Here is a 17,874-nt window from a genome sequence, read left to right on the forward strand (position 1 = left end):
GTCTAGCAACTTGGAGTCCTCCAAGTCCCTAGTAGCCTAGGCACCACAATAGGCTGGTTCAGGTGAAACGCTGACACCACCTTTGGGAGAAACTGGGGACGAGTCCTCAATTCTGCCCTATCCATATGGAAAATCAAATAAGGGCTTTTACAAGACAAAGCCGCCAACTTTGATACTCGCCTGGCAGAAGTCAAGGCTAATAACATAACCACTTTCCACGTGAGATATTTCAGATCCACGGTTTTTAGTGGTTCAAACCAATGTGATTTTAAGAAACTCAACACCACGTTGAGATCCCAAGGTGCCACAGGAGGCACAAACGGGGGCTGACTCTGCAGCACTCCTTTTTTAAATCTCTGAACTTCAGGTACTGAAGCTAGTTCTTTTTGAAAGAAAATCGACAGAGCCGAGATCTGTACCTTAATGGAACCCAATTTAAGGCCCATAGTCACTCCTGCTTGCAGGAAATGCAGAAATCGACCTAGTTGAAATTCCTCAGTTGGGGCCCTTTCGGCCTCACACCATGCAACATATTTTCGCCATATGCGGTGATAATGAGTTGCTGTAACCTCTTTCCTGGCTTTAGTAAGCGTAGGAATGACTTCCTCCGGAATGCCCTTTTCCTTCAGGATCCGGCGTTCAACCGCCATGCCGACAAACGCAGCCGCGGTAAGTCTTGGAACAGACAGGGCCCCTGCTGCCGCAGGTCCTGTCTGAGTGGCAGAGGCCATGGGTCCTCTGATATAAATTCTTGAAGTTCTGGGTACCAAGCTCTTCTTGGCCATCCACGAGTATCGTTCTTACTCCTCGCCTTCTTATTATTCTCAGTACCTTTGGTATGAGAGGCAGAGGGGAGAACACATAAACCGACTGGTACACCCACGGTGTTACCAGAGCGTCCATAGCTATCGCCTGAGGGTCCCTTGACCAGGTGCAATATCTTTTATAGCTTTTTGTTGAGGCGGGACGCCATCATGTCCACCTGTGGCCTTTCCCAATGGTGTACAATCCTATTGGAAGACTTCTGGAGGAAGTCCCCATTCTCCCGGGTGGAGGTCGTGTCTGTTGAGAAGATCTGCTTCCCAGTTGTCCACTCCGGGAATGAACACTGCTGACAGTGCTAACACATGATTTTCCGCCTATCGGAGAATCCTTGTGGCTTCTGCCATCGCCATCCTGCTTCTTGTGCCGCCCTGATGGTTTACATGGGCGACTGCCGTGATGTTGTCTGATTGGATCAGTACCGGCTGGTTTTGAAGCAGAGGCCTTGCCGGCCTCAGGGCATTGTAAATGGCCCTCAGGTCCAGAATATTTATGTGTAGGGAAATAACCTGACTTGACCAAAGTCCCTGGAAATTTCTTCCCTGTGTGACTGCCTCCCAGCCTCAAAGGCTGGAATCCATGGTCACTAGGACCTAGTCCTGTATGCCGAACCTGCGGCCCTCTTGAAGATGGGCACTCTGCAGCCACCACAGTAGAGATACCCTGGTCCTTGGAGACAGGGTTATCAGCCTATGCATCGGAAGATGCGATCCGGACCACTTGTCCAACAGGTCCCTCTGAAAAGTTCTTGTATGGAACCTGCCTAATGGGATTGCTTCGTAGGAAGCTACCATTTTTCCCAGGACTCGCGTGCAATGATGCACCGCTACCTATTTTGGCTTCAGGAGGTCTCTGACTAGAGATGACAACTCCTTGGCTTTCTCCTCCGGGAGAAACACTATTTCTGGTTTATGTCCAGAACCATCCCCAGGAACAGTAGACGTGTCATAGGAACCAGCTGTGACTTTGGACTATTTAGAATCCAACCATGCTGTTGTAGCACTTTCCAAAATAGTGCTACCCCGACTACCAACTGCTCCTTGGACCTCGCCCTTATAACGAGATTGTCCAAGTACGGGATAATTACAACTCCCTTTTTTTTTTTTTTGAAGGAGTATCAACATTTCGGCCATTACCTTGATAAAACACCCTCGGTGCCATGTACAGTCCAAACGGCAGTGTCTGGACTTGGTAATGGTAATCCTGTACCACAAATCTGAGGTACTCCTGGCTAGGATGGTAAATGGGGACATGCAGGTAAGCATCCTTGATGTCCCAGGATACCATGTAATCCCCCTCGTCCAGGCTTGGAATAACCGCCCTGAGCGATTCCATCTTGAACTTGAATTTTTGTGTTCAAGGATTTTAAATATAAAATGGGTCACACCGAACCATGCGGTTTCGGTACCCCAACCCGTGTGGAATAGTAACCCCGTCCTTGTTGAAGTAGGGGCACCTTGAGTATTACCTGCTGGGAATACCGCTTATTAATTGCCTCTAGCACAGCCTCCCTGCCTGAGGGAGTTGTCAGCAAGGCATATTTTAGGAAACGGCTGGGGGGAGACATCTCGAATTCCAGCTTGTACCCCTGAAATACTACTTGAAAGAAACAGGGATCCACCTGTGAGCGAGCCCACTAATTGCTGAAATTTTTGAGACGGCCCCCCACCGTACCTGGCTACACCTGTGGAGCACCCGCGTCATGGTGTGGCCTCACAGGAGGCGGGGGAAGAATCTTGATTCTGGGAACAGGCTGACTGGTGCAGCTTTTTTCCCTCTACCCTTGTCTCTGTACAGAAAGGAAGCGCCATTTGACCCGCTTGCTTTTCTGAAGCCGAAAGGACTGTACCTTTGTCTGTGAGGAAACCTGAGGTAAAATTATTTCTTCCCAGCAGTTGCTGTGGATACGAGGTCCCAGAGACCATCCCCAAATAATTCCTCACCCTTATAAGGCTCTCTATGCGCTTTTTAAGTCAGCATCACCTGTCCAGTGACAGGTCTCTAATACCCTCCTGACAGAATGGACATTACATTTATTTTGGATGCCAGTCGGCAAAATATCCCTCTGTGCATCCCCCATATATAAGACGACGTCTTTAATATGTTTTTATGTTTGCCAACTAGTATCCCTGTTTGACAGGGTCACCGACCACGCTGCAGCAGCACTATCTGCAGGTCTCAGTCTAGTACCTGAGTGTGTAAATACAGACTTCAGGATAGCCTCCTGTTTTTTATCAACAGGTACCTATTAAAGTGGCCGTATCCTAATACGGCAGTGCCACCTTTTTTGACAAACGTGTGAGCGCCTTATCCACCCTAGGGGATATCTCCCAGCGTAACTTATCCACCTGGCGGGAAAGGGTACGCCATCAGTAACTTTTTATAAATTACCAGTTTCTTAACGGGGGAACCCACGTTTTCACACACTTCATTTATTCATCTGATGGGGGAACAAAACACTGCCTGTTTTTTCTCCCCAACCTAAAACCCATTTTTAGAGGTGCTTGGGTTAAAGTCAGAAATGTATAACACATTTTTTATTGCCGGGATCACGTCACGGATGTTCCTAGTGGATTGTGTATATGTCTCCACCTTGTCGACACTGGAGTCAGACTCCGTGTCGACATCTGTGTCTGCCATCTGAGAGCGGGCGTTTTTGAGCCCCTGATGGCCTTTGAGACGCCTGGGCAGGCGCGGGCTGCGAAGCCGGCTGTCCCACAGCTGTTACGTCATCCACCCTTTTATGTAAGGAGTTGACACTGTCGGTTAATACCTTTCACCTATCCATCCACTCTGGTGTCGGCCCCACAGGGGGCGACATCACATATATCGGCCTCTGTTCTGTCACTATAAGCCTCCTCATTCAACATGTCGACACAGCCGTACCGACACACCGCAGACACACAGGGAATGCTCTAAACGAGGACAGGACCCACAAAAGCCCTTTGGGGGGACAGAGTAAGAGTATGCCAGCACACACCAGAGCGCTATATATATATATACAGGGACTAACTGAGTTATGTCCCTAATAGCTTTTATATAATATACTGTATACAGTGCCAATTTTAATGCCCCCCCTCTCTTTTCCCTCTTACTGTACTGTAGAATTGCAGGAAAGAGCCAGGGAGCTTCCCTCCAGCCGAGCTGTGAGGGAAAAATGGCGCCAGTGTGCTGAGGAGATAGGCTCCGCCCCTTTTTCGCGGCCTATTCTCCCGTTTTTTATGGAATTCTGGCAGGGGTATTTACCTCATATATAGCCCCTGGGGCCATATATTGAGGTATTTTAGCCAGCCAAGGTGTTTTTATTGCTGCCTCAGGGCGCCCCCCCCAGCGCCCTGCACCCTCAGTGACCGGAGTGTGAAGTGTGTGAGAGGAGCAATGGCGCACAGCTGCAGTGCTGTGCGCTACCTTGGTGAAGACAGAGTCTTCATGCCGCCGATTTTCCGGACCATCTTCTTGTTTCTGGCTCTGTAAGGGGGACGGCGGCGCGGCTCCGGGACCGAACATCAAGGCTGGGCCTGCGGTCGATCCCTCTGGAGCTAATGGTGTCCAGTAGCCTAAGAAGCCCAATCCGGCTGCAAGCAGGCGAGTTCGCTTCTTCTCCCCTTAGTCCCTCGCTGCAGTGAGCCTGTTGCCAGCAGGTCTCACTGAAAATAACAAATTCTAAGACTATAACTTTCTAAGAGCTCAGGAGAGCCCCTAGTGTGCATCCAACCTCGGCCGGGCACGAAATCTAACTGAGGCTTGGAGGAGGGTCATAGTGGGAGGAGCCAGTGCACACCAGGTAGTCTAAGATCTTTCTAGAGTGCCCAGCCTCCTTCGGAGCCCGCTATTCCCCATGGTCCTTACGGAGTTCCCAGCATCCACTAGGACGTTAGAGAAACTGTAGTAATAAAAAAAGAAAGAAAACGACAGCCGGTCGGTGAGTGTGTACACGATACATCTGTGAATGACGTTGTTGACAGACATCATATCGACTGAGAAGCACAGCATGCTAAGAGACAGTTTATTATGGGTTTTTTTTTTAGTGGTTGGGAGGAGGGGAACTTTATATCAATGGGTCTCTTGTCTTTCAAGTGGCTGAGTGCACCTCATCCTATACAAAATATCACAAATCATTTGGCAGCTCCTTATGTTGTGCACTTGTCAAAATTTACCCGCTCAGGTATCTCCACCACTGGTAATTGGATCTCACTGCCTTCCAGCAACTCATGCAGGTAAATAGGGGAACCTAAGAATGATAAAAAAAATAAAATAAATTAACTAGGATATATTTTACAGATGTAAGATTTGATTCAGAGTCGCATGCAAGACAATTGCAATCTGTCTGCTTATGGAAGTAACCTTTATTACTATCTGTGTGCATTTGCACCAACCCTATAAACTGGTGCAAGAGATCCATCTGAGATCGGAGGGATCTCTGTGTATGCTCAGCTTTGCAAAGCCTGCGATTCCACCTACATGGCCACAACACGCTGTCAGAACACTTAGCATATGTGCAAATGCTCAACTGCAGCATAATTATACCCGTGCAGTCATGACTCTGCATATACTTAGCTGCATGCATTGCACGAAAAATCACAAGACCCACCTACAGAACTCTGAATCACATCCATTGTAATTACTGCAGAATAAAACATCAAATAAATGCAATTTGTTTTTTATAATACACAAGTGAGCAATCCTGGGGTGCAGAAAGATCAGTAAACTTATGTTACTGTGATCTGAAATGTATGCATATTCTATATAAACAGGTCATCACTCCCACTTGCAAAACAAAACTTGATAGGATAACCAAAATGATCCAGTGCTCTTGCTGCATATGATGCTGTTCTAACTATAGACCAAACTTTTTTGAATCACTGCGCTCTAGAGTATTAGAACTGTTTTCACGGCACTCCTTGCCCAAAAGTTTCTTATTGAGAAATTCAGAAAAAAATATAAAATTAAGCCAACTGTGTTTAGAGGTCATACCTAGGCTCAGTTATGTGGTGATGGACAGAATTCACTTCTGTTTGTCCATATATATTTTATTACTGGAAGCACTGGTTTTGCCACCAACCTGAGGAACCCAGCTTGACCCATAAATAATGCAAATTGTGATTTATTTTTTTTAAATAAATGCAACAGGACAAACTTAACGAACCACTACATACAAGACTTAACGAAAACGAGATTTATGGTAAGAACTTACCATTGTTAAATCTCTTTCTGCGAGGTACACTGGGCTCCACAAGGATAGACATTGGGGTGTAGAGTAGGATCTTGATCCAAGGCACCAACAGGCTCAAAGCTTTGACTGTTCCCAGAATGCACAGCGCCGCCTCCTCTATAACCCCGCCTCCCTGCACAGGAGCTCAGTTTTTAATTAATCAGCCCAATGCAGTAGCAGGAAAAGAGACGACAACGGTTAGTAGCCACATACACCACACTCTCACGATAGGAGAAGTGTCAGCGGCTAATGCCATACCAACCCAAAGAAGCTAAGTGCGTCAGGGTGGGCGCCTTGTGGAGCCCAGTGTACCTCGCAGAAAGAGATTTAACAAAGGTAAGTTCTTACCATAAATCTCGTTTTCTGCTGCGGGGTACACTGGTCTCCACAAGGATAGACATTGGGGATGTCCTAAAGCAGTTCCTTATGGGAGGGGACACACAGTAGCGGGCATAAGAACCCGGCGTCCAAAGGAAGCATCCTGGGAAGCGGCAGTATCGAAGGCATAGAACCTTATGAACGTGTTCACTGAAGACCACGTAGCCGCCTTGCACAGTTGTTCAAAGGTCGCACCACGGCGGGCCGCCCAAGAAGGTCCAACAGACCGAGTAGAATGGGCCGTAAAGTGAGCAGGAGCCGACCGACCAGCCCTCACATAAGCATGTGCAATCACCATTCTAATCCATCTGGCCAAAGTCTGCTTGTGAGCAGGCCAGCCCAGTTTGTGAAATCCAAACAGTACAAAGAGAGAATCAGATTTCCTAATGGAAGCAGTTCTCTTCACATAGATACGGAGAGCCCGTACCACATCCAAAGACCGCTCTTTGGGAGACAGATCAGGAGAAACAAGTGCCGGAACTACAATCTCCTGGTTAAGGTGGAACGAGGAAACCACCTTAGGTAAATATCCGGGACGAGTCCTCAGAACCGCCCGGTCAAGGTGAAATATCAGATATGGGGAACTACAGGACAAGGCTCCCAAATCCGACACTCTTGAGCCACAGGTGGGACATACGGAGGTTGGATACGCAATACACCCTGAGTAAAGGTATGCACATCAGGTAAGGTCGCAATTTTTATCTGAAACCACACCGACAAGGCAGAAATATGAACCTTGAGGGAGGCCAGACGCAGGTCTAAGTCCAGGCCCTGCTGAAGAAAAGCCAACAACTTGGCTATACTAAACTTGGAAGCGTCATAATCATTAGATGCGCACCAAACAAAGTAAGAATGCCAGACCCTATAGTAAATCCGAGCAGAAGCCGGTTTCCGGGCCCGCAACATAGTTTGAATGACAATCTCAGAAAACCCTTTAGCCCTTAAGACGGAAGCTTCAAGACAGCCGGGCTAGGTCCTGGTAGACACAGGGGCCCTGAACAAGGAGGTCTGGGCGTTGTGGAAGTAGAATTGGACGCTCTGACGATAGGCCTTGCAGATCTGAGAACCAGTGCCGTCTGGGCCACGCTGAAGCTATGAGAAGCAGAATTCCCTTATCTTGCTTGAACTTCCGAATTACCCTGGGCAGGAGTGACACCGGAGGGAACACGTACGGCAGCCGAAACCTCCACGGCACCGCCAGCGCATCCACGAATGCTGCTTGAGGATCCCTTGTCCTTGCTCCGAAGACCAGAACCTTGTGATTGTGTCGAGACGCCATCAGATCTACGTCTGGAAGACCCCACTTTTCCACTAGGAGTTGAAACACTTCTGGATGGAGGCCCCACTCGCCGGCATGTACGTCCTGACGACTGAGAAAGTCCGCTTCCCAATTCAGGACTCCCGGAATGAAGATTGCCGATATGGCCGGTAGATGGCGTTCCGCCCAATGTAGAATTCGTGAGACTTCCTTCATTGCCAGACGGCTTCGAGTGCAGCCTTGATTTATGTAAGCCACTGTGGTGGTGTTGTCCGACTGCACTTGAACAGGACTGTTCTGAATTAAATGCTGGGCTAGGTTCAATGCATTGAAGACCGCCCGCAATTCCAGAATGTTGATTGAGAGGAGGGACTCCTCCTGGGACCACCGACCCTGAAGGGAGTGTTGCTCCAGCACCACGCCCCAACCTCTTAGACTGGCATCTGTCGTCAACAGGACCCAGTAGGATATCCAGAAGGGACAGCCCCTGCACAATTGTTGGTCCTGGAGCCACCAGAGCCGCGACAGACGGACCTGCGGAGTCAATGAGATAATTTGATACCTGATCCGGTGAGGCAGGCCGTCCCACTTGGCTAGAATCAGCCTCTGGAGGGGACGAGAATGGAATTGAGCATACTCCACCATGTCGAATGCTGATACCATGAGGCCCAGCACTTGCATCGCCGAATGTATCGAAACTTGCGGACGAGAAAGGAAGCAACGAATCCTGTCCTGAAGCTTCAGGACTTTCTCCTGACACAAGAACAACCTCTGGTTGTGAGTGTCCAATAGCGCTCCCAGATGCACCATGCTCTGAGCAGGGATCAGGGAGGATTTCTTCCAGTTGATGAGCCACCCGTGGGCTTGTAGAAACCGGACCGTCATATCTAGATGACGTAGGAAAAGATCTGGGGAATTTGCTAGGATTAACAAGTCGTCCAGATACGGCAGTATCCTGACCCCTTGACGGCGGAGTACCACCGTCATCACCGCCATGACTTTGGTGAAGACTCGCGGAGCCGTTGTTAAACCAAAAGGTAACGCCCGAAACTGGTAATGGAGGTTGCAAATAGCAAACCTCAGGTATTGCTGATGTGACGCTGCTATAGGAATATGCAGGTAAGCATCCTGTATGTCCAGGGAGACCATGTAGTCCCCAGGTTCCAAGGCCAGAATTATAGAGCGAAGGGTTTCCATACGGAACTTGGAAACCTTCACAAACCTGTTCAATGCCTTGAGGTTGATAAAGGGCCGGGAGGACCCATTCGGTTTCGGGACTAGAAACAGCTGGAGAATAGTACCCCCGGCCCCTCTGCACAAGAGGCACCTGTACTACGACTCCTGTATCCAGGAGGGTATGTACCACCGAATGCAGAGTGTTTGCCTTTGTCTGGTCCAACGGGACATCTGTCTGGCAAAATCGATGAGGGTGTCGGTTTTTGAAGGCTATGGCGTAACCTCGAGTGACGATTTCCCTTACCCAGGCATCTGAAGTGGTCTTCAACTATTCCTGGGTATACCCTGGAAGCCGGCCCCCCACCCTGGAATCCCCCAGGGGGAGGCCCGCCCCGTCATGCGGCAGGCTTATCGGCCTTGGAAGCTGGCTGACGGGCCGCCCAGGCTCTTTTGGGCTTTGGCTTACCAGGTTTGGAAGTACGGACCTGCTAGTTGTACGCCTGACCTTTTGCTTTACCTGAAGGACGAAAGGGGCGAAAGGAAGTACCTTTAGCCTTCGACACAGAAGGAGCGGTACTTGGCAGACAGGCAGTTTTGGCAGTAGCCAAGTCAGCCACTATCTTATTTAAGTCCTCCCCAAAGAATATCTCCCTTGAAATGGAGTACCTCCAGGGTTTTTCTAGAGTCCAGATCCACAGACCAGGACCTCAGCCACAATATCCAGCGAGCCAGGACTGACGTAGTAGAGGCTTCGGCTGCTAGGATACCGGCATCAGAAGCCACCTCTTTAATATAGTGAGAAGCTGTGACAATATATGACAAGCATTGTCTAGCATGGTCAGAAGAGATTTCAGCTTCTAACTCCAAGGCCCATGCTTCAATAGCCTCTGCAGCCCATGTTGCTGCAATAGTGGGCCTTTGTGCAGCACCCGTGAGGGTGTAAATCGCTTTCAGGCAACCCTCCACACGTTTATCCGTAGGCTCCTTTAGAGACGTGACGGTGGTGATAGGTAGAGCTGAGGAAACCACCATCCTAGCCACATGTGAGTCTACTGGAGGAGGCGTTTCCCAATTCTTAGACAGCTCTGGTGCGAGGGGATAGCGAGCCTGCATCTTCTTTTGAGGCACAAACTTTGTACCCGGTTTTCTCAGGGTTCCTGACGTATATCCACTAGGTGGTCAGAGTGAGGTAAAACTTGTTTAACCACCTTCTGACGCTTGAACCTATCTGGATTCTTAGGAGGGACGGATGGCTCGGGATCATCCGTAATCTGTAGAATTAATTTAACAGCCTCCAAAAGATCAGGAACATCCACATGTGAACTACCCTCCCCATCAGCAGTATCTGAGTCAGAACCTGTGGGGTCAGTGTAAGTGCCGTCTTCATCAGACGAGGTGCCAGTGACAGCAGTGGATTGTGAGGAGACAAGCGGTCGCTTAGAGGACCCCTTGGACTTAGGCGAGCGATGGTCAGACTTTTTAGTAGTCAGGAACTGGTTCAACTTCAATTGGGCAGATAAATCGTCCGCCCACGGTGGGTTAGCTGCAGGGACCACATACGGTTGTACCGGCATAGGGGGTCCCATAGGGGGTGTTAGTTTATTAACTAGCGTATGTAGAAGCGTGGAAAAAGCGGCCGACGGTGAGTCATTATGTACCTCCGTTGCCACAGTCCCACTGGGGGGCAAGGAGCCCCCAGAACCAGAGCCCACAGCTGCTATATTCTCCTCATAGGGATCTGTGGCTTCAGCAACACCGGCAGTGTGTTCAGCCCCAGAACAGTTACCCTCAGAAGCAGACATGATATAACTTGCAGTATCAGGTAACACAGTACAATTGACAGCAGCACAATACCTCTTACCCAAAACCCCTGCGCAGTGTAGTCAGCACAAGCAGAGATAAAGGAGAGATATGGGGACTAAAATCACAGAGAAAAAATAAGATTTTAAACCTACCGGTAAATCTTTTTCTCGTAGTCCGTAGAGGATGCTGGGGACTCCGTAAGGACCATGGGGATAGACGGGCTCTGCAGGAGACATGGGCACTTTAAGAAAGACTTTAGATCTGGTGTGCACTGGCTCCTCCCTCTATGCCCCTCCTCCAGACCTCAGTTAGAGAAACTGTGCCCAGAGGAGACGGACAGTACGAGGAAAGGATTTTTGTTAATCCAAGGGCAAGATTCATACCAGCCACACCGTATAACTTGTGATATACTATCCAGTTAACAGTATGAAAACGACATAGCATCAGTCCAAGACCGATGAGACTATAACATAACCCTTATTTAAGCAATAACTATATACAAGTCTTGCAGAAGTAGTCCGCACTTGGGACGGGCGCCCAGCATCCTCTACGGACTACGAGAAAAAGATTTACCGGTAGGTTTCAAATCTTATTTTCTCTTACGTCCTAGAGGAAGCTGGGGACTCCGTAAGGACCATGGGGATAATACCAAAGCTCCCAAACGGGCGGGAGAGTGCGGATGACTCTGCAGCACCGATTGAGCAAACAGGAGGTCCTCCTCAGCCAGGGTATCAAACTTTAGGAACTTTGCAAAGGAGTTTGAACCCGACCAAGTAGTAGCGCCGAGACCCGTCTGGCAGCCGCCCAAGAAGAGCCCACCTTCCTAGTGGAATGGGCCTTGACCGATTTAGGTAACGGCAATCCCGCTGTAGAAAGCGCCTGCTGAATTGTGTTACAGATCCAGCGAGCAATAGTCTACTTTGAAGCAGGGGTACCAATCTTGATGGTTGCATACATGACAAACAGTGCTTCTGTTTTTCTGAGTGTAGCCGATCTGGCCACGTAAATTTTCAAAGCCCTGACCACATCAAGGGACTCGGGATCCTCCAAGTCACGCGTAGCCACAGGCACCACAATAGTTCATATGAAAGGATGAAACCACTTTTGGCAGGAATTGAGGACGGATCCGCAATTCCGCTCTATCCATATGGAAAACCAGATAGGGGCTTTTATGTGATAAAGCCGCTAATTCCGACACTCGCCTAGCCGAAGCCAAGGCTAATAACATGACCACCTTCTAAGTGAGATTTTTCAACTCCACCGTTTTAAGTGGTTCAAACCAGTGTGACATAATGAAACTTAATACCACGTTAAGGTCCCAAGGCGTCACCGGAGGTACAAAAGGAGGCTGAATATGCAGTACTCCCTTCACAAAATGTTGTACTTCAGGGAGAGAGGCCAATTCCTTTTGAAAGAAAATGGATAAGGCCGAAATCTGAACCTTAATAGATCCTAATGTTAGGCCGAAATTCACTCCAGTTTGCAGGAAGTGAAGGAAACGGCCGAGGTGGAATTCTTCCGTAGGAGCATTCCTGGCCTCACACCAAGAAACATATTTTCGCCATATACGGTGATAATGTTTAGATGTCATGTCCTTCCTAGCCTTTATTAGCGTAGGAATGACCTCATTCGGAATACCCTTATCCGCTAGGATCCGGCGTTCAACCGCCATGCCATCCAACGCAGCCGCGGTAAGTCTTGGAATAGACATGGCCCCTGTTGCAACCGGTCATGTCTTAGAGGAAGAAGCCACTGATCTTCTGTGAGCATTTCCTGCAGATCCAGATACCAGGTCCTTCGTGGCCAATCTGGAACAATGAGGATTGTTCTCATTCCTCTCCCTCCTACCATTCTCAACACCTTGGGCATGAGAGTTAGAGGGGGAAATACATAGACCGACTGGAACACCCACTGTGTCACTAGGGCATCTACAGCTACTGCCTGAGGGTCTCTTGACCTGGTGCAATACCTCTGTAGCTTCTTGCTGAGGCGGGACGCCATCATGTCTATCTGTGGCAGTTCCCACTGACTTGCAATCTGTGCGAAGGCTTCCTAAAGAAGTCCTCTCTTGGATGCAGGTCGTATTTGCTGAGGAAGTCTGCTTCTCAGTTATCCACTCCCGGAATGAACTGCTGAAAATGCGCTTACATGATTTTCCGCCTAGCGGAGAATCCTGGTGGCTTCTGCCATTTCCACTCTGCTGTTTGTGCCGCCTTGGCGGTTTACATGAGCCACTGTGGTGATGTTGTCTGACTGGATCAGAACCGGTAGGTCGCGAAGCAATGTTTCCGCTTGCCGAAGGGCTTTGTATATGGCCCTCAGCTCCAGGATGTTGATTTGAATACAAGTTTTTTGACTTGACCCAAAGACCTTTGAAGTTTCTTCCCTGTGTGACTGCTCCCCCACCTCGGAGGCTCGCGTTCGTGGCTACCAGAATCCAGTCCTGGATGGCGAAACTGCGACCCTGCAGAAGGTGAGCACTCTGCAGCCACCATAGGAGAGACACCCTGGCCCTAGGGGACAGGGTGATTAACTGATGCATCTGTAGATGTGATCCGGACCACTTGTTCCGTAGATCCCATTGGAAAGTCCTCGCATGGAACCTGCCGAAGGGAATGGCCCCGTAAGATGCCACCATCTTTCCCAGGACCCGAGTGCAGTGATGCACTGACACCTGTTTTGGCTTTAATAGGTTTTTTTACCAGAGTCATTAGTTCCTGGGCCTTCGCTATCGGAAGATAAACCCATTTCTGGTCCGTATTCAGAATCATACCCAAGAAGGGCAGACGAGTCATAGGAACCAACTGTGACTTCGGGATATTGAGAATCCAGCCGAGTTGCTGAGACACCTTCAGCGAAAGTGACACGCTGTTCAACAACTGCTCTTTTGATCTTGCCCTTATTAGGAGATCGTCCAAGTATGGGATAATTGTGACTCCTTGCTTGCGTAGGAGCACCATCATATCCGCCAATTACCCTGAAATTGGTAATGACAATACTGTACCGTAATTCTCAAGTACGCCTGATGGGGTGGATAAATGGGAACATGAAGGTCTGCAGCCTTTATGTCTAGACACACCATAAAATCCCCCCCCTTCCGGGCTGGCGATGATCGCTCTGAGCGATTTCACCTTGAATTTGAACCTTTTCAAGTATAGGTTCAGAGATTTTAACTTTAAAATAGGTCTGACCGAACCGTCCGGTTTCGGGACTACAGCCAAGGTTGAGTAATATCCCCTTCCTTGTTGAAGGAGGGGAACCTTGAGCACCACCTGTTGGAGATACAATGTGTGAATTGTATTTAATATTATCTCCCTTTCTGGGGGAGAAGCCGGTAGGGCTGATAAGGAAAACCGGTGAGGAGGCACCTCTTCGAATTCCAGCTTGTAACCCTGAGAAACAATTTCTATTGCCCAGGGATCCACCTGTGAGTGAACTCAGATGTGGCTGAAGAGTCGAAGACGTGCCCCACTGGGGCGGACTCCCTTAGTGGAGCCCCAGCGTCATGCGGTGGATTTAGTAGAGGCAGGGGAGGACTTCTGTTCCTGGGAACTAGCTGTGCCCTGCGCCCTTACCTCTGGTAAGAAAGGACGCTCCTCGTACTTTCTTGTTTTTCTGCGACCGAAAGGACTGCATTTGATAATGTCGTGCTTTCTTAGGCTGTGAGGGAATATAAGTCAAAAGATCAGCTTTACCAGCTATAGTTGTGGAGACCAGGTCCGAGAGCCCTTCTCCACACAATTCCTCACCCTTGTAAGGTAAAACCTCCATATGCCTCTTTTAGTCGGCATCACCTGTCCAGTGCATGTTCCACAGGACACGTCTAGCAGAAATCGACATAGCGTTGACTCTAGAACCCAGTAGACCAATGTTTCTTTGAGCATGTCTTATATATAAGACAGCATCTTTTATATATCCTAGGGTCAATAACATGGTATCCTTATCTAGGGTTTCAATCTCCGCTGATAAGGTATCTGTCCACGCTGCTACAGCGCTATAAACCCCTGCCGACACAATCGCCGGTTTGAGTAGTGTACCAGAATGTGTGTAAATGGACTTCAAAGTACTTTTCTGCATGCTATCTGCAGGATCCCTGAGGGTAGCTGTATCTTGGTATGTCAGCGCTACCTTTTGGGTAAACGTGTCAACGCCTTTTCCACCCTAAGGGAGGATTCCCATCGTATCCTGGCCCTAGCAGGGAAAGGATACGCCATGAGAATTATTTTGGGAAACTGCAGTTTCTTGTCTGGAGATTCCCGCTCTTTTTCACACAATTCATTTGGTTCATGAGAGGGGGGAAATGTTATCTCAGCTTTCTTCCCCTTAAACATGTGTACCCTCGTGTCAGGGACAGAAGGGTCATCAGTGATATGCAAAACATCTTTTATTACAATAATCATATATTGAATACTTTTCTGCCAGTTTTGGCTGTAACTTTGCATCATCGTAGTCGACACTGGAGTCAGACTCCGTGTCGGTATCAGTGTCTATTATTTTGGATAGTGGGCGTTTTGAGACTCTGAAGGTCCCTGCGACATAGGGACAGACATGGGTAGATTCCCTGTGTGTTCTCTAATCTTTTGTGCAATAAATTTACCTCAGCACTTAATTCCACATATCCAGTCAGGTGTCGGCGTTGTCGACGGAGACACCACACACATTTGCTCCATCTCCTCCTTAGAAGAGCCTTTTACCTCAGACATGTCGACACACACGTACCGACATACCACACACTCAGGGAATCCTCTTATCTGAAGACAGTTCCCCCACAAGGCCCTTCGGAGAGACAGAGAGAGAGAGTATGCCAGCACACACCCAGCGCTAATTCCCCAGGAAAAACACACAATGTGTTTACCCAGTAGTGCTGTAATACTATTATTTGCTGCCAATTATGTGCCCCCCCCTCCCTCTTCTCTGAAACCCCCTTTCACCGTGGATAAGCAGGGGAGAGTCCGGGGAGCTTCCTCTCAGCTGTGCTGTGGAGAAAATGGCGCTGGTGAGTGCTGAGGGAGAAGCCCCGCCCCCTCGGCGGCTGGCTTCTGTCCAGCTTAAATATAATAAAAACTGGCGGGGGCTCTTTATATATACAGTGCCTAGCTGTATATATATCTCTTTTGCCAGAAATGAGGTTTATATTGCTGCCCAGGGCGCCCCCCCTGCGCTCTGCACCCTTACAGTGACTGCCGTGTGTGAGGTGTGTGGGAGCAATGGTGCACAGCTGCAGTGCTGTGCGTTACCTCAGTGAAGATCATGAAGTCTTCTGCCGCCTCTGAAGTCTTCTTTTTCTTCTCATACTCACCCGGCTTCTATCTTCCGGCTCTGTGAGGAGGACGGTGGCGCGGCTCCGGGACGAACTCCAGGGTGAGACCTGTGTTCTGACTCCCTCTGGAGCTAATGGTGTCCAGTAGCCTAAGAAGCAGAGCCTTGAAACTCACAGAAGTAGGTCTGCTTCTCTCCCCTCAGTCCCTCGATGCAGGGAGTCTGTTGCCAGCAGGCTCCCTGAAAATAAAAAACCTAACAAATACACTTTGTCAGGAAGCTCAGGAGAGCTCCCTCAAGTGCACCCATCTCCTCTGGGCACAGTATCAAACTGAGGTCTGGAGGAGGGGCATAGAGGGAGGATCCAGTGCACACCAGATCTAAAGTCTTTCTTAAAGTGCCCATGTCCCCTCCGGAGCCCGTCTATCCCCATGGTCCTTACGGAGTCCCCAGCATCCTCTAGGACACAAGAGAAATACGTATTAAAGTATATCTTTGTGAAAATCCTATATCAATATAAAACCTGACGCACCAAGCCCCCTCAGGTTATAGAATATAGGGATAGCAAGTTGAGTGAAACACACAAAATGGACACCACTCAGCTATCTAATGCACACACAGATAGTCACAGTTTGTACAATGCAGTGGTTATTACTAACAATAATACTGCACTGGACTAGCTTATATATATATATATATATATATATATATATATATATATATATATAGCTATATAGTCAATAGATATAACACTACACAGTAAGAACCGGATGTATATCACAGGGTAATTGTACTAGAAAACCCTGACTAAATGCACTCTTTCTTAACTAGCACAGTCTAAGAAAGGCAGGTAGAATACTTAAGTGTCATGTAAAGTCACAGCACTGACAACCAGGCGGCTTTACACAGGAGGATTTACCCAAGCAGTCCCAGGAACAGTGAAGCTGAGAGATAATGGCGCCCAGACACTGAAAGGGAGTGAGGGAGAGATATGCAGCTCCAGGGCGGGAACATTTGCGGGAAATGGCGCCCTGGGGCTGGGGGAGGGGCTTCAGGTCTAAGCCTTATCCCCCTGCTGGCAAAACCACCGGGTACTGTGGGCTACTGAAAATGGTTTAGAGAGAAAACCTGACCTGCACCCATGCCCTGGTGATCTAGTGGGATCGCCTGTACTGCCACAGTGTCCACCGCCAGCGAGCGCGGCCCGCCTCCCACTGACCGCGCCGGATCGCGATAAAGACCGGGTCCCGCAAGTGGGACCCACTTACCACCTCCCGAAGCGCGGCCACGCGATCCCGGAGAGCCTTCGTCGTATGTGCCTGACGTGAAGAAAACCGGTGCCTCCTGCTGTAGTTACCCGGCAACCAGGGCTCGGGAGTGTACAGCGCCGCTGGGGAGAGCTGGAGCTGCAGCAGTGAATGTCTTCTGACATTTACCACCGCTGCTGCCCTTGAAGTCTTCACTTTTTTCTTCAAAAAAAGCTCTTCTTAGGGCTGCCTGGAGCAGCCCCTCTGTTATGTGCCTGCTTACTGCAGCACCAACTACAAAACTGAGCTCCTGTGCAGGGAGGCGGGGTTATAGAGGAGGCGGCGCTGTGCATTCTGGGAACAGTCAAAGCTTTGAGCCTGTTGGTGCCTCGGATCAAGATCCTACTCTACACCCCAATGTCTATCCTTGTGGAGCCCAGTGTACCCCGCAGCAGAAACAACCATAAGTAGCCCAGGGGAATATCTGACTTTATTAGCAAGCTTTACCATTTTTTTTTTATTTTTTTTTTACAATGGAAAGTGTACCTTTCAGATAATTAGAAGAATGGTCCTAATAGTTATGCAACATATTAAAGTTTTGTAATTGTTATTTTTTTTTTCTTATTTAAGCATGTTAGTGAAGAATAATAGAATTATTTGGCTACTCGACAACTTATCCTGTACATTATTTCCTCTTGTGAACAGAACATATTAGATTA

At 48.8% G+C, this 17,874-nt stretch overlaps 1 protein-coding gene across 1 annotated transcript in view; it reads right to left on the bottom strand.

The window, feature by feature from the left end:
* Positions 1 to 17,874, bottom strand: part of TMEM199 (transmembrane protein 199) — an 85,074-nt gene that overhangs the window by 46,473 nt on the left and 20,727 nt on the right. Inside the window, exon 2 of the mRNA XM_063956143.1 lies at positions 4,980 to 5,053. Within this exon, the coding sequence (XP_063812213.1) occupies positions 4,980 to 5,053 (74 nt within the window). The remainder of the gene's footprint in view (positions 1 to 4,979; positions 5,054 to 17,874) is intronic.

The sequence above is a fragment of the Pseudophryne corroboree genome, chromosome 2 (genome assembly GCF_028390025.1).
Source record: "Pseudophryne corroboree isolate aPseCor3 chromosome 2, aPseCor3.hap2, whole genome shotgun sequence".
Taxonomy (NCBI): Eukaryota; Metazoa; Chordata; class Amphibia; order Anura; family Myobatrachidae; genus Pseudophryne; species Pseudophryne corroboree.